Source organism: Gorilla gorilla, chromosome 18, assembly GCF_029281585.2.
Source record: "Gorilla gorilla gorilla isolate KB3781 chromosome 18, NHGRI_mGorGor1-v2.1_pri, whole genome shotgun sequence".
NCBI classification, from domain to species: Eukaryota; Metazoa; Chordata; class Mammalia; order Primates; family Hominidae; genus Gorilla; species Gorilla gorilla.
In genome coordinates this window covers 84,923,760-84,939,188 of record NC_073242.2, presented here as the reverse complement: position 1 = coordinate 84,939,188, position 15,429 = coordinate 84,923,760, and the positions used below count along the sequence as shown (strand labels likewise).

At 46.4% G+C, this 15,429-nt stretch overlaps 1 protein-coding gene across 2 annotated transcripts in view; it reads left to right on the top strand.

The window, feature by feature from the left end:
* Window positions 1–15,429, top strand: part of CES1 (carboxylesterase 1) — a 30,092-nt gene that overhangs the window by 13,416 nt on the left and 1,247 nt on the right. For both annotated transcript variants that reach the window (XM_055364289.2, XM_055364288.2), the window contains exons 7-12: window positions 214–318; window positions 2,893–2,931; window positions 6,788–6,928; window positions 8,842–8,922; window positions 9,185–9,332; window positions 13,736–13,867. In XM_055364289.2, coding sequence (XP_055220264.2) covers window positions 214–318; window positions 2,893–2,931; window positions 6,788–6,928; window positions 8,842–8,922; window positions 9,185–9,332; window positions 13,736–13,867 — 646 coding nt within the window. The remainder of the gene's footprint in view (window positions 1–213; window positions 319–2,892; window positions 2,932–6,787; window positions 6,929–8,841; window positions 8,923–9,184; window positions 9,333–13,735; window positions 13,868–15,429) is intronic.

Sequence of the window (15,429 nt, the reverse complement as noted above, 5' to 3'; positions counted from 1 at the left end):
TAAGAGATTACATAATTGATCCATGTTACAATTGAGATTAGTAACAGAGGCAATGCTCCGTGGGACCTGCAACCCACACCCACGGGTCTACAGCATCTTCTGCTGCTCCCTGCCACTAGTACAAGTTGGGCTTGGTATAGAATGCCACTTTCCTCTTTGATGGAGGGAAGGGTTGTCGCTCTTGAACTCTGTTGTTGCCTGTGATCTTTGCAGCAAATTGCTATCACTGCTGGGTGCAAAACCACCACCTCAGCTGTCATGGTTCACTGCCTGCGACAGAAGACGGAAGAGGAGCTCTTGGAGACGACATTGAAAATGGTAGTTTGACTGTTCCCATAGCCCAAACCCTGTAAACTTGGTCCCAGACTTCTTCATTTCGGCTGTCCTCTTGCCCAGGGACAGTTACCTGGGACAATTTCTCAACTCTCAGGAGTCTCAGTATCTGAATGGGGAATCTGATTTGTCTTTTTTTATTGTAAAATGCCACAAATGTAAAAGAAGGAAGTCAAAAAATAACATGATAAAAAATTGTGTAACAATCCCCAATCCTGACCAAAATTTAATATTTTGCCATTCTTGTTTTCAGATGTATTTTTGAGAAACTAAACATTACACATTCCCAGGGGACACCATCATGCTGAATTTGGGGGATGGAGATATTAAGCTCAAAGATTTTCAGAAAGATGTCACAAGTTATCTTGGTTGACTTAGAAACTGTCTGTATTAGACCTGGTGGTGGTCCAGTTTTCTAGATTTTCTGAGACTGACTCAGTTGTCATCCTAGGATAGTCATCCATCCACCCATTCGTTAATCCTTCTATCTATGATTGTCTTATCCATCTATCTGTTCACTAATTCATGCAATTCACTCATATCTTTTTATCAATCTAATGTCAACCTGTTCATAACTTTGTATTTATCTATTTTCAATCCATCCACCATTCATGGATCATCCAGCCACCTTATATCTCAACTCCATCACCCATTCCTCCAAATCAACAATCCAGTTATCGCCTGTCTGCTAGTTTTCACCCATCTATTCATGTATCCATTCAATTCAACTGTACTCCATGGATTGACCAACTCCATCCATCCCTCCATTGATCTATCCATCCATCCATGCTAAGTATGTAGGGGTGGGTGTTAGAGGTAGAGAAACAGACATGGCATGTACACAGTCCCTGCTCTCAAGGAACTATCCAAAGAGAAACACATTCACATACTTCACAGGTTGAGTATGGTGGCAGCACAGAGGGGAAGCATTCATTGTAGTCATCAGGGATGCTTCACAGAGAAGGCGGAGGAGCCAGATTTGAGACCAGACAGTGGAATTTGGGAGTTCATGCCCTTAACCCTGACTCCATCTTATCTTTCTTGAGAAATTCAGCTTTCAGATCATTGTGCCCATTTTAATAGAGGTAACAGAGACAGAGAAATTTTGTAATTGGCCCATGTCACAGTTCTGATTAGTCAGAGGCAACACTGTGGGACACAGAACCCACACCTGCGGGTCTAGAGTATCTTCTGCCATCCCTGCTCCCTGCCATCCTCACATATTTGGACCTGGGGACCTTTAGGATTGTTGGATGGCCATGGCAGTCTCTCATCACAGGGAAGCCCAGGAGGACAAACACCCAGATGACACAGCACCCAGGGCCATTGGGAACTATTCCCTTTGAGGGAGAAGAGTGTGAATTCCAAGCTCAGGAGTAGCCTGGACTCTCTCTTTGGACCTGAGGCTACTCCTGGATCCCGGGGCCGGCCTCTACCACTGGACTCTGCTTGTGTTTCCATGAGTTGAGTCCAATGTGGTCTTGGTGCTTAGGTCTTGGCTCAGGCTCTAAGTGACCAAAGTGTTCAAGGAATTAAAACACAACTGTTTTCTAACGCCAGGAAGGAGGCAAATATTCCAGCAATTCTGCATGTGGCATCAGAGGACCCAGCTTAAAAGGGAAGAGTTGAGTCTTTGGAAAAACCCATCCCTAAGATCCTGGAACATCCTTTTGAGTTTTTCTGAGATCTTGTGGAAGTGCTTCCGTGATTACGCATTGCCTCCAGTATGCACACATGCAGACACACAGACAAACACACACACACACACAGAGAAACACACAGAGAAACACATACAGACACACACACACAGAGACACACACAGACACCCACACACAAAGAGCCACACACAGACACACTTACACACACACACACTCCTGGCTAGTGGGACTTCAGTCCTTAATGGAGGGACCTACACTGGTTACATCCTGAGCACAGGTCAGATCTGGGAACTACAGTGCAACACTACAGTCACTGCAATCTTGGTGAACACACACCAAAGAGAAGCGTGGGGTAGCGTGAGTCTCAGTGAGCTTGCATGAGTCAGGGCTTTCTAATGGGAGATGAGGAAACTCTCACAAGTGCCTTGAACAGAAAAAGAAATGTGTTGCAATAACATCCTCGTGTAAACTGAAAATCTCAGGAGTTGATGGCTTCAGGCATGGCTGGATCCAGATGATCATAGGATATTATTGAGAATCTACCATTCTCTATCCTTCAGCTTTGCACATCTCTGTGTTGGCTTCACTCTTAGGCAGATATATCTCCTGGGAAGGTTAAAGACAACAGCACTCTAGACTTATGTCCTATCTGCTTAAAAACCCTCTTTCTAAACAATTCCTGCAAAAGTTTTGGGGTAAACTCTATTGGATTGACATGAGTGTATGCCCATCCCTGAACTAATATTCATGTTCAGGGAGATGGAGCACCGCAGGTCGCATATAGATATACGAATTCACGGAGTGATGCGGGAAGAACCTGACACCTCTGTTGCCCCACTCACCCAGATCAGTGTTCTCCTGGGAAGCCTCTCACCCACATCCTCTGCCTTTGTCTTCACAGAAATTCTTATCTCTGGACTTACAGGGAGACCCCAGAGAGGTAAGGACCTTTTGTTTCTGGATTACGGGTTTTGAGTCTTAGCACCTTTAAGCTCCAATTAACTGTGAGTGAAAGAATCATCTCTTGGGTAATTATAGTAACTCCTGCGTGTTTGTTGCTGAGGCCCAGAGAGGGGTAGTGACTCACCTGGGTAACACAGCCAGGAAGACTAGTGGCTGGCCTGGAACCTATTTTCCTGACTCCCAGTCCAGTGCTCCCAGGCATCACCTCTGTGTACCCTGGGCTCTGCCCACTCCCCTGCTTTTTTACATTTTCTACTCCCCAAAATGGCACTATGGAAGAAGGCTGAACCAGAATCTTCCACTCTCAGGAGGCAGAGATAACAGCGATGATTAGTCATGGAGGGAGGAAGCCTAAATCTCAGTCCAAGGACACTCGCCTCCTCCCAGCACACAGGAAACTCCAACAGTATTCTCCCAATCTCCTCACCCCCACCCCCACCCCCACCTCCCAGTGGGTTGACAGTTTCTGGTGACATCACCTCTGACGAATCTTACAATCCTGTCCTCTCTGCTGCCTCCCTGGAGATCACAGCACTCTCCTAAATGGTCATGGGCGGAGTACATAAGATTCATCCAGCAAAGATAATAAACACTTCCTATGTGCCAGGACTTGTTTAGGAGCTGGGGATATAGCAGTGAAAAAAGAAAGACTCCCTGCCCTCTTGGGACCTTCCATTACAGTGCAAGGACAGTGCAATAAAAAAGCAAATCAAGTATGTATTCTGTTTGATGGTGTGCAGCATTAGGGTGTAGAGTTTGCAGGTGGTTTCAATTTAAGTAGCAGGATCAGGGAATGGTTCAATGAGAAGATGGCATTTGAGCCAAGCTCTGGAGGAGGCAGGAAGCCAGCTGTCAGGAAACCTGGAGAAGCCTATTCCAGGCAGAGGGAACAGTCACTGCAAAGACCCTGACGGAAGTGGCCAGTCTGGCTGGAGAGGACTGAGAGTGGGGACAGACTGGCTTGAGGCTAAAGAGGTAATGGGCAGTGGGAGAGAGATCAATTAAAGTACTTGGATTTGGATTCAGAGCAAGATGGGAAGCCTTTGGAGGTTTTGAACAGAGGAGTCACATGATCTCAGATCTCACAAAGGTCTCTGTCTCTGGTGTTCAAATAGACTGTAGGAAAGGGGCAGAGTGGATGCAGTTGACCAGCTGGGCAGCCACTGCATTGCCATAATCCAGGCAAGGGCTCCTGGCTGCTTAGACAGGGCTGTGGCAGTGGGGATGGGAGGAGTGGTTGGAGTCTGGATATCTTTGAAGGAATAGCTGACAGGATTTGCTGATGGACAGGATGCAAGGGGTAAGAAAGGGGGAGGAGTGGAGGACACCCTGAGTTTTCTGACACAACAAGGTTGTGCCCACACAGGGCAGCCACTTGCAAACTCTAAGTGGACAACAATCACTTGTCATTGTTGCTGATGGCAGTCTTCCAGCATGGCTGTCACCCAACTGAGGTGCTCCTGTCTCTTGCCTCAACTTTTATCCTCTTCTACTTCACCTTCTCTCCCCATTTCCATGTCTCATGGTGCAGCCAGACCGGCCTTCCTTAACAGAATTAGAGCACATCACCCCCACTTCTTAAAAGCCTGACCTTCCTTATGAGACAAATCCCCTTTCCTCCATGGAGTTAGTCCTTCAAAACACACCTGCGTGCACACTGTGTGCCAGACTGTGCAGAAGGTAGGCTCTGCACCTGTCCCTCCCTCCAGACCCTGCCCCACAGCATTTCTCCAAGCCCAGAACTCTCGGTTGTTTCTGGAATTTACCCTGCACAGTGACACCTATGTCCTTTTGCTCATGCGGTTCCCACTGTTTAGAAATTCTCACTCCTTTCCTCACCTGTCAATACCATTCACTGCCCAGAGCCCACCGCAGGCAGGCAGCGTCTCCTCCACGTAGTCTGCCCTGCATCTTCCTTCCAGAGGGGCTGCTCCTCTTGCTGGCCTCCCACAGCAGCCCTGCCTGAACTGCACATCCTCTCAAGGAGGCTGGACTTGCACCCCAATCCTGTTCTGTGTCGTCAGCCATATTGGATTAGGATCTGATCTTGTCCAGCTAGGTCTGGTCCACTTTTCAGAACATCTCCCCCAGGCAGTCCGAACTAGCTCGTCATTCATTGGCTTTTGTAGAGCAGACCAAAAGTCCCAGAAGCCATAGGGTCTCAAAGGCTAGGAATTGTCCAGTTCCATCTGATATCCAGAAGGGAAATATAGCCCATGGGGCGTGGAACTGGGAAGATTCCACAGAGGACTGGTGTCTATGAGAGGGACCCACAGCAACCTTGCTAACAAGTAATACCTAACAGTTATTCAGCCTTTCCAGACACCAGGTGCTGTGCTAAGTATTTTACATGTGTTCAGCCATTTAATCCTCACAATAACTCACCTCTTAGATGAGAAAACTGAGGCCCAAAAAGATGAAACTCCCAGCCAGTAAGTAGCAGAGCCAGGCTTCAGATGCAGTTAATCTGGTTTCAAAGTCCATGCTCTATCTTAGCAACTACACCATTGTGACTAAATATGAAATATAACTGTACCCAGAACCAGCTGCCCTGATGGCAACACATGAATCGGGCTCTCTCTAATCTGTGACCATATAAAAATTATTCATCAAAGGTAAAACCTAAAATTAAGACATGGATCAATATACTGTGAGTTAATCACTGATTCTTTTACTCATGGTTTTCTCTCTAGTAGGGAATCATGTCCTAGTCTAGGCTCCTTGAGTGACGAGGGTTCGGTACCTCCTCAAAGCCACCCGTGTATCAATAACAGCTCTTGTTTAAATACAGATAGATAGCATAATCTCTTTCTCATTAATCATGGATTCTGTGTTTATAAATTCACCTGCTTGCTAAAATGTCCTTATAACCCCCAAATCGATACTGGTGGCACTTTCATGGTCACACACAGGCAGGTACAGAGCAGGGGAAGCTGGATTTGCATGATGGGCACGTTCCATCTGAGATCCGGCAAGGCAACCTCTGTCTTCTTGTTTTATCTCTGATGTTTACAAGTGTCCTCTTCGCGGTCTATTTAGTGCCGTGTGTTCTACGTTTTTGTGCTTTTTGTGGTGATGTCACTGTTTAGAGCGATCCCAAGAGTAGCGCTGCTGTCTGGCGTTCCTGAGCTATACAGGCTGTGCTGTGCCTTACAGGGAAGGTGCCTGTGTGAGACAAGCTTGGATGAGGCAGGAGCTGCAGTGCTGCTGGCCGTGCATTTGGTGTTGAAAAATCCACATAATAGCACATTTAGAAAAAGGAGAAGGAAATTGGCCGATTCATACATGAGGCTGTGATGGAAAGGGCTAAAGTAACACCTATTGTGTGGGATGGAGCCGTGGAAGTCTCTTTCAACAGAAACCCACACATAAAAGAAGGTTGATGAAAATGTTGTGGCCAGAGGTTTGCAAAAACCTAACCCAGTATTTCCCCCTTGAGCGATGACCCTGTATTCTCTAATTCAGCACTCATGGGGGCTTTATCAGAAGCAACTGCCAGGACTACCGAAAATCAACTGTGGACACACAGAGGGAAATGCATGCACTTCAAATTGAAATATATAGACATGTAATTTTACATAGATAATACATGTATTCCAATCTGAGTGAAGATTTCTTCCTCTCCTCATCACCTGACCAGTGTCAGCCTCTGCCTGAAGTTCTACCCCTGAGTCACGGAGACCTACCCCCCTAAGTTAGGATCCTGAGCATGTGCAGCCATGGCCCATGGCCATGCCGGTCTATGGTACTGGTCTCACCCTCAGACAGGCAGAGTTGGGGACATGGGTGTGACTAGGGAGGGAATCACAGGCGCTGCACTGCTCTCTCCCCAGAGTGAACCCCTTCTGGGCACTGTGATTGATGGGATGCTGCTGCTGAAAACACCTGAAGAGCTTCAAGCTGAAAGGAATTTCCACACTGTCCCCTACATGGTCGGAATTAACAAGCAGGAGTTTGGCTGGTTGATTCCAATGGTGAGAAGGCACACGTCTCTTGGAGGGACTGAACCACCCCCATCAGCCCTCCTGTCTCTGGTCCCAGGAATGCTTCCCTCTCCGAGCCACACTCTGAGTCCTGGGCAGCTGTTCCCTTCAGCAGGAGTTAACATTTCCATGGAAATCTTCTCCAGGAGGGCACAGTTGTCACCGGGGTATCAGGGCCCCGGGATTCCCTCTCCCCAGACTCTCCTATTGTCTTCCTATTGAAGAATCCTGAAGTGTCTGTGCTGGGAGGGCCAGTAGAGAAAATAACTGTGCAGATGGGAAAACTGAGGGGGCCTAGAAGGGGGAAGGAGTTGAGGAGTCCGGAGAAGCAGTCGGGGGCTTCCTGGCTTCCCACCTCTGGCTGGGTGTGCGTAGTTCCCCTGAAAATCACTCATGCTCTTCATCACCTCATTGAAAATATCCAAAGAAAGTGGCTTCTTCTTGAGTTACCATTGACTTCTAGGGAACAGCAGACATCAGGGTCTACTAAGAGAGTGGATGGTCAGAGGAAGATGAGGATGGAAAAGCTACCTAATCGGGTGCTATGCTCAATACCTGGTAACAAAATAATCCATACAGCAAACTCCAGAGACCCAAATTACCCATGATCAAACCTGCACAGGTACCCCCAAACCTAAAATAAAAGTTGGAAACAGATAAATGGAAAAAGTAATTGAGTTCTAAAAGTAAAGAAGCGTTCTCCTTCCAGTTGAAGATAAACAAAACTGACCCTTGTTAAAGCAGTAGGACAGATTTATTCAGTAATATGATTGCAGTAGGGGAAATAGTCCAGCGTGGACTGGACTCACATCCCCGAAACAAAAGCCTGATGATGTTTCATAGGCCAGGTGTGCCAAGGGAAACACGCTGTGGTCTATGGGGAGAGGCTTGGTTCATGTGACTAGACCGCCTGGATGTCTTCATCCTGGCTCACCTGGGGCAGAAACAAACTCCTCTTATCTTTAGGACAGGAAGCCATGCATTAGACCGCAGGAAGAACCCACTGAAGTCAGGCTCTACTCTTTCCACAGGGACTGGGAAGATCAGGAGTGAGCTCCCTGAATGTTTGCATTGCAAAGAGAAGGCTCTCAGGTCCTCAAGGAAATGGGGTTGGGTGGTAGATTCACATCCCAAAGGGCAGAGAAACTGTTTATCATTGCAGGCTTCTAAAGTAACTGCTCTAGTTGGGTTCGGGGACCTGGCTGCTTCTCTCCAGGTTTTGGCTGGAGCAGAGTAAATTGTCCTGGTAAGGTTGAGCCTTCCCAGGCAGGTATGTTAAGGATACTGGGGTCATTCTAGGGACACAGCCTTAAGCTGCTAGAAGCAATGCTAGAGATTGGCCGAGTCCCTGAGTGCAGAGGTTTGGGAAGAGTTGTTATGTGAGTAGAGATGTGCAGTTCGCCCCTCAGAAGGATTTCAGAGGTTATACCAAAGACCAAAGCCACGAAGACAGGATCTAAGAATTTCAGTGTCATCTGTGACAGGTGGGGGTACTTGGGAGATCTACATCCTCTTCCCCAGAGCCCTCTATTCCACACTGGCCTGGCAGACACCTTGCGTCTCCATGTCACTGACCACTGTAGGGATCCCAGCCACAGACACACACACACACACGCGCGCGCACACACACACACACACTGCAAAACACTGTCACAGCTTCTCTGAAATTTTGTTTTTGTTTTTTTTTTTTTTTGGAAACTTTGCAATGCTTGAGTTTCTGGATATAAGCCCATTTGATTCATTGATTTCACCCATTTCAGTAAAGACCCATGCCCTTAAAAGCCCCCATAATTAGAGGACTTTCAGACTGCATTGGTTTGGTTGGTTGGTCAGTTTGTTTCTTATCATTAATTCCCAATGATTCATAAATGCTGAACTTTTTTTTTTTTTTTTTTTTTTTGCAGTTGATGAGCTATCCACTCTCCGAAGGGAAACTGGACCAGAAGACAGCCATGTCACTCTTATGGAAGTCCTATCCCCTTGTTGTAAGAGTCTAGGAATCATGGGAATTGGCTGAGACCAAGAGAGGGACAAGGACTTGCCCAAATCATGGAGCAATTAAATGGCAGAATGAAGACTGGGGCCTCAGGGTTTCCCCCATCTTTCCACCTTTCCCACTTCACTTTCCACCCTAGCGGGGAGTTGCACAGGGCTTATGGGGTTCACCATTGAGGCAGGACTTTCTGGTGGGCTGGAGAAGCTGCATTGCTCACCAGGGGCTGGTGGTCACTTTTTGATCTATTTCAGTGCATTGCTGAGGAACTGATTCCAGAAGCCACTGAGAAATACTTAGGAGGAACAGACGACCCTGTCAAAAAGAAAGACCTGTTCCTGGACTTGATAGCAGATGTGATGTTTGGTGTCCCATCTGTGATTGTGGCCCGGAACCACAGAGGTGAGTCCCAGAGGTCGAACGGGAGGGACACAAACCCCACGAGCTTCTGTATCTGACCCACCTACCTCCCAGCATAGACAGACATGGAAACAGCTGAGGGTCAGGCCTCAAAGGCTGATTCCATATGGCATGGGATGAGGTGCTGTCTTATTTTGGTTTATGCCAGCAGAAGACTGTGAGAAAAAGAAATCCAGAGGCAAGTGGTTTTTTTAAGGTGATGATCCCAGATAACAGCAGTAGGGAGGTGGGGAAGTGAGAGAGGAAAGAGATGGAATCCAATCCAAGATGCGTTGTCAAGGGAGTATCCACTGTGGACAACTGGAGCGGGGAAACTCAAGGAAACACCGAGAATACAGGGCTCAGGTGCATCCCATCTGAGTGGCAAGGGAGCCGGGTATTTATTCACCAGCTTCTACTTGTCATTGGTTGAAGGCTCTTGCAAGGAGTTGTTTATTCCCTGTGACTTCGACCTGCTGCACACAAGGGCAGAGTAGTCTCTTGTGACCAGACAAAGGCCTCAGGCTGGGAGCTGCAGATGCTGGAGGTGGAAGTCAGGCTGGCATGCCCAGGAAGAGGGGATATAGGTGAGACCCTGACAGCATCTGCTGCAAAGGCTCCATGCCTGGAGTTATTGTGGGACATAGGGCTGCTGTAGGACAAATATTGAAAGATGAGTCATGGAAGGGTTTTAAGGTCTGAGCCGGCTGCAAACAAGTTTGTTAAGTATTGGAGCTGGATAAAAAGTGGGAGCCCTGCATGGGATCCAGAGGATTGTCCAGGACCAAGAAGGCCAGAGAGAGGAGCCAGTGTGGGTGTGGGGGAGGTGGTCTGTAGAATGGCAATGTCTGAGGCTGGCTTTTATTCATCTCAGTGCGTGCAGTAGCATGCAAGCACAGGGCAAGGGCAGGGTCTATGCAGGACCTTCTACCACTGACCCAAGGCTGTGTGGGTGGGGCGTGAGGTTAGGGATGCTTGGGCTCACCTAGAGAGGAGTGTCTGTTCCTGCCTGCCAGCTAGAGGAGGTTCACAGGATTCTTTTTCTTCCAGCTCTCATTCGCCTAGTCTGTAAGCTAGGAAATGTCCTCTCTCTAACCATGCTGGAAGGGTTTTTAAATTTAGAACTTCATAAGCATGATAAAAACTAGCTAACGCTTAACTAGCAGGTGCTCTGACACACCTTTGCACAGGAAGGGACAGGTGCTCATAACCCTCATTTCTTCACAGGGTCCTGATAAAAACCTTTAACCAAGACCACTGGAGTTGAATCTGTTCTTTCTTAAACTTGCCCTTGCCCTATGCTCTACGTCTGATCTATATATAGAGTTCCCATCTCCATTTTCTGATGGTTTGAGCAATACTGAACTTATGTTTTTCATCTGGTTTCCCATGACTTTAAGTTCAGGGTTTTTTTTTTTTGCCAGGACTACACAGATTTTATCTACTTTCACTTATTGTTGTCTCACTCTTTTTGATAAAATAACATTTCTGAATATAAAATTAATATGTTAAATTATAGAAAGTTTCAAAAATATGGAAACACAAAAAGAAGAAACTAGGTATCACTCATATTTCCACTACCTGGAGGCAAGTGCTATAAATTTTTTGTGTTTTCGTCTAAAGATTTTCCATGTCCTATATAGTTTAAAAATCAATTTTATATTTTGCTTTTGTTCATAGAACACTATGTTGTGAGGATTTTCTCAATGTTGATACAAACTCATCAAAGCATTCCTTATTCCATCAAATGGCTGCATTAAATAGACTTTAATATTCCTATCCTATTAGACATTTAGCCTGGCTGCTCATATTCTGATGCTACAATAATACTGAGCTCAGCCTAATGTTTATAAGTCTCTAACCACATGTCTAATAATTTTCTTAGGATTATTTTTAGAACTGAATAACTAGGCAGGACCATAGGAACGTTTTAGAACTCTGAGCAAATATTGCAAAATTGCATTCCATTGCATAAGAAAATGGATTTCTTTTTTTTTTTTTTTTTTTTTTTTTGGGATGGAGTCTCGCTCTGTCACCCAGGCTGAGAGCAGTGGCATGGTCTCGGCTCACTACCAGCTCTGCCTCCCGGGTTCACGCCATTCTCTTGCCTCAGCCTCCCGAGTAGCTGCCTGCCACCACGCTCGGTTAATTTTTTGTATTTTTAGTAGAGACGGGGGTTCTCCATGTTACCCAGGATGGTCTCGATCTCCGGACCTTGTGATCCGCCCACCTCAGCCTCCCAAAGTGCTGGGATTACAGGCGTGAGCCACCACACCCAGCCAATAATGTGGATTCTCTTTCTCATTTGGGATGCTAAGGTTAAAAATTAACATAACGCTGCCAGTTTCATAAACCTTCCCCACCAATAAGAAGCACATCAGCTAGCATAACACTGCCAGTTTCATAAGCCTTCCCCACCAACAAGAAGCACATCAGCCTGTTTTAATCTGCATGTCCTCCATGACTAGCCCTCTCATTGTCTCTGCTTCTCTTATTATGTCTAATTGTCATTACCCAAATCTGTGCGCTACTTTCCTCTGAAGACTTGTGTTGTGATAGTAAGAATTGTATAAATATCAATGGCTTTAGCCAAAGAGTTTTACAAAGTACGTTTTGGGCAGCATGCTGCCTGTAATAAGTTCTATCATTCACAAAAGCTCTTTCTTCTATGGTTGGCTCTGAGTTTCTTTGGAAAATGTTCGAGGGGCAAAGGCAAGGTCAAACCCTCCTTTTAGCAAGTTTTGTTTGACCTTGAAGCAGCCATTTAACAGGTGGATTACGGAGCCACAGAAGGATGGCATCTTCCCAGGTGCGCTTCCTGCTGAGCCGAGGGTGCAGCGCAGGAGGCTGACAAAGATGAGTGAATAGATTACTCTTCATTCTCACATTGAAATGACATGTGCGGGTGGGGCGTGAGGTTAGGGATGCGGGAGCTCCCGTTGTTAAATCCTTTTGTGAACGAATTTTTAATGATGTTAAGAAATGATGGCTGGAGGTGGTGGCTCTTGCCAACACTCTCAGCATTTTGGGAGGCTGAGGTGGGAGGATTATGAGAGCCTAGGATTTCAAGATCAGCCTAGGCAACATAGTGAGACCCTGTCTCTACAAAACAATTTAAAAGGGAAATGATTATAGTGTACTACAAAATACCATATATAATATCATCCCAAGTTAAATACATAAAAGAGAGATATGCTAAAATAAAAAAGAAGCATTCTCTGAGTGGTAGAGTTATGAGTGATACTTCAAATTTGATTGTTAAAATTGGTTTTTAAATTATATAGGATATGGGAAAATTTTAGAAGGAAATACAAAAAATGCATGGCCCTTGCCTCAGGTAGTGGAATTATGAGTGATATCTAGTTTTGCTTTATGCGTTTCCATATTTTTGTTTCTTCTAATTATTCCTAATTGTTTTTATTTTCCAAATTTCTTACTGTACCCAAAGGGGAGGACATTGTAAATTTTCTCCACCAGCCTGGCATTGCCCTGACTCTTTCCGTCTTAGTGTCACTTCTCAGTGGGTATCATGACCAGTGCAAAGTGCTGAGGCACAGGGCCAGGCGGCCCACGAGGTAGCCCTGAAGGGGCAGCGATCTGTGGCTCCAATGAGCCAATCATTGGGAAACTGGCATCTTCTTGGGGCTGGGACAGGAGAGCTTTGTTGGTGGGAGAGGAGGGCAGAGCCGAAGGAGAGAGGGCAGGGGAGAGGCAAGGTCACCCTTGCTCAGCGCCTTCTTTTCTCTGCCAGGGCTTTACTGCCTTAACACCCTAACACTCCCAGGCCAGGCAGGCAGCAAGACACATGGGGACAGTGAGCTATAAAGCAAGTGAGTGCCGCAGGTTCCTGAGACACAAGAGGCAGATTGTTCCCTCTCTGCATATGTTTGTATTTAAATAGCCTCATGTTCAGACAAGCAACTTGGATTTGCTTCAGTCTTCTCAGGATGGGTGAGAAAAACACTGGAAATGCTCAAAACGAGGCAGAACAGAAGACACCTGTCATGGTGGAGATGGCATCCAAGTGAATGAACGCGAGTCTGTTATCAATGAATTATATCCGGTGTAACCAGATGCAGAGAGATTGTCTTGTGTGAGAATGCACCAGCAGGCAAAGGGGTTTACGAGGCAGAGTCAGGGTCCCTGCACCGGCAGCTATTTTAAATGAATTGACCCAGGGTTTCCACATTCATTCATTAAACATTTGTTCATTGAACAAATATTTGGCTCTAATTCCGCTTCCACCTCAGACAGCTATGCAGCCCGGAGCACATCACTGAGCTTTCCTGAGACTCTGTTTCTCTACTGTGCTGACAGCCAGAGGTTTCCTGCAGAGCTGGAGACCTTGGTAGCCTCCAGGTGTGTGTCTGGCAACATGAACTGTGCATGAATCCTTGTCTTCTCAGATGCTGGAGCACCCACCTACATGTATGAGTTTCAGTACCGTCCAAGCTTCTCATCAGACATGAAACCCAAGACGGTGATAGGAGACCACGGGGATGAGCTCTTCTCCGTCTTTGGGGCCCCATTTTTAAAAGGTAATGCTCCTTCCTGTCTGTGAGCTAGGAGTTAGAGACTTGGGTTCCAGTCTTGGTGTGGTGGCCTTCAGCAATTTTGTCCTCTCCTGGTCTTAGTTTCCTGATTCTCTATAACAGGGTTGAATGTCACTGGGTTGTCCGCCGGCTTCCTCCAACTCTAACACATGTGAGGAGGGATGTGTATTCATGTGCCCTCTGCACAGACACTCAGAATCCCGCTCTGTGACATCAAGACAGGTGGTGGTGGGGGTCTCCTGCAGGATTCACTATGACAGGGTTGAATGTCACTGGGCTGTTCCCCGGCTTCCTCCCGCTCTAACACACCTGAGGGAGGATGTGTATCATGTACCCTCTGCCACAGACACTCAGAATCCTGGGCTGTGTCATCAACAAGATAGACGGTGGGACACATGCGGGGCCCTGCTCTAGGTTGAGAAGCCACCAATCAATTTCCCTCTCCCAGGAGCGCTGAGACAGTGAGTGAGGGTGAGGTTAGAATTGGTGTTAACCCTAAGTCAGGTCTAATGTGTGCCTGTTTGTCTTTCTGTCTGTCTCTAACAAAAACTCATAAACCTTTCCACTTAGTACATTTAATAATTGTTGATTTAGAATTCACAGGATGTATGAATTTGGAACAGGAGAAGAGAATATTTTTTATATGGTTTATAGTCAGCAAGGTGGCCATCCCACAGGCTGGGAAGGTGCCTCTGGCCAAGCCCAGAAACGGGCTCATTGGAGGAGGGGTTGGGTAGGAGCTTTATGTGAACGGATTGGCTAAACATACATGTTCAACAGGTTACAGGGGGAGCAATGGATATTCATGAAGACAGTCCTGACACATGTGTATTAAACAAACATGTATGTAACATGGCCCATGTTCACCTGGTGGTGGACACCTAATATTTAAATGTATTACAATTACGGCCTGTAAGTCCAAAGGTCTTCTCAGGACACGAAGCCCAGCAAGTGAGCAGCCTCTGTACACCGGCCAGGTCCAGTCCATGGCTGGTGATGTTCTTATCTGGAGAAAGTTACTGAAATCAGTCTCTTATGCAATCAAAGCCGTAGTTAAGTCTGGCAAGTCAGGGTTCTGTTTGTCTGCGTATCCCAGCTGCAGCCGTTGTTATTGTTTTCATTTTGCTTAACTCCAGGCCAGTGCTGGTTTAGCTGCTAGAGAAAGAGAAGCACCTCGTGGCAGTGAGAACAAAGTGGATTCTTTAAGGGTAGAGATGCAGGCCTGAACCCTTGCCCGACGTGGCCTTAGGTCTCTTTTTTAATTTGGTGTCTTATTGCCACAAAGAGTGTGTTCTGTCAGAATGATGACCTTTATTTTATTGCTGATGCTGGTCCGGTGGTGTCTAAACCACAAAAAGGGGGGAGTATTATGATGCGTGTCTGACCTCCTGTCCGTTCCCAGGCAGGAACAGAGTTGAAGGTTTTTCGAGGCTCCCCTTAGCCCAGAGAGGGTCTGTTCAGTCAGTTGGGGGTGTCAGGATTTTATTTTTAGTTTACATTATACAATATTTAAAAAAATCCTTTCACAGTGTCTTCTAAGTCTTAAC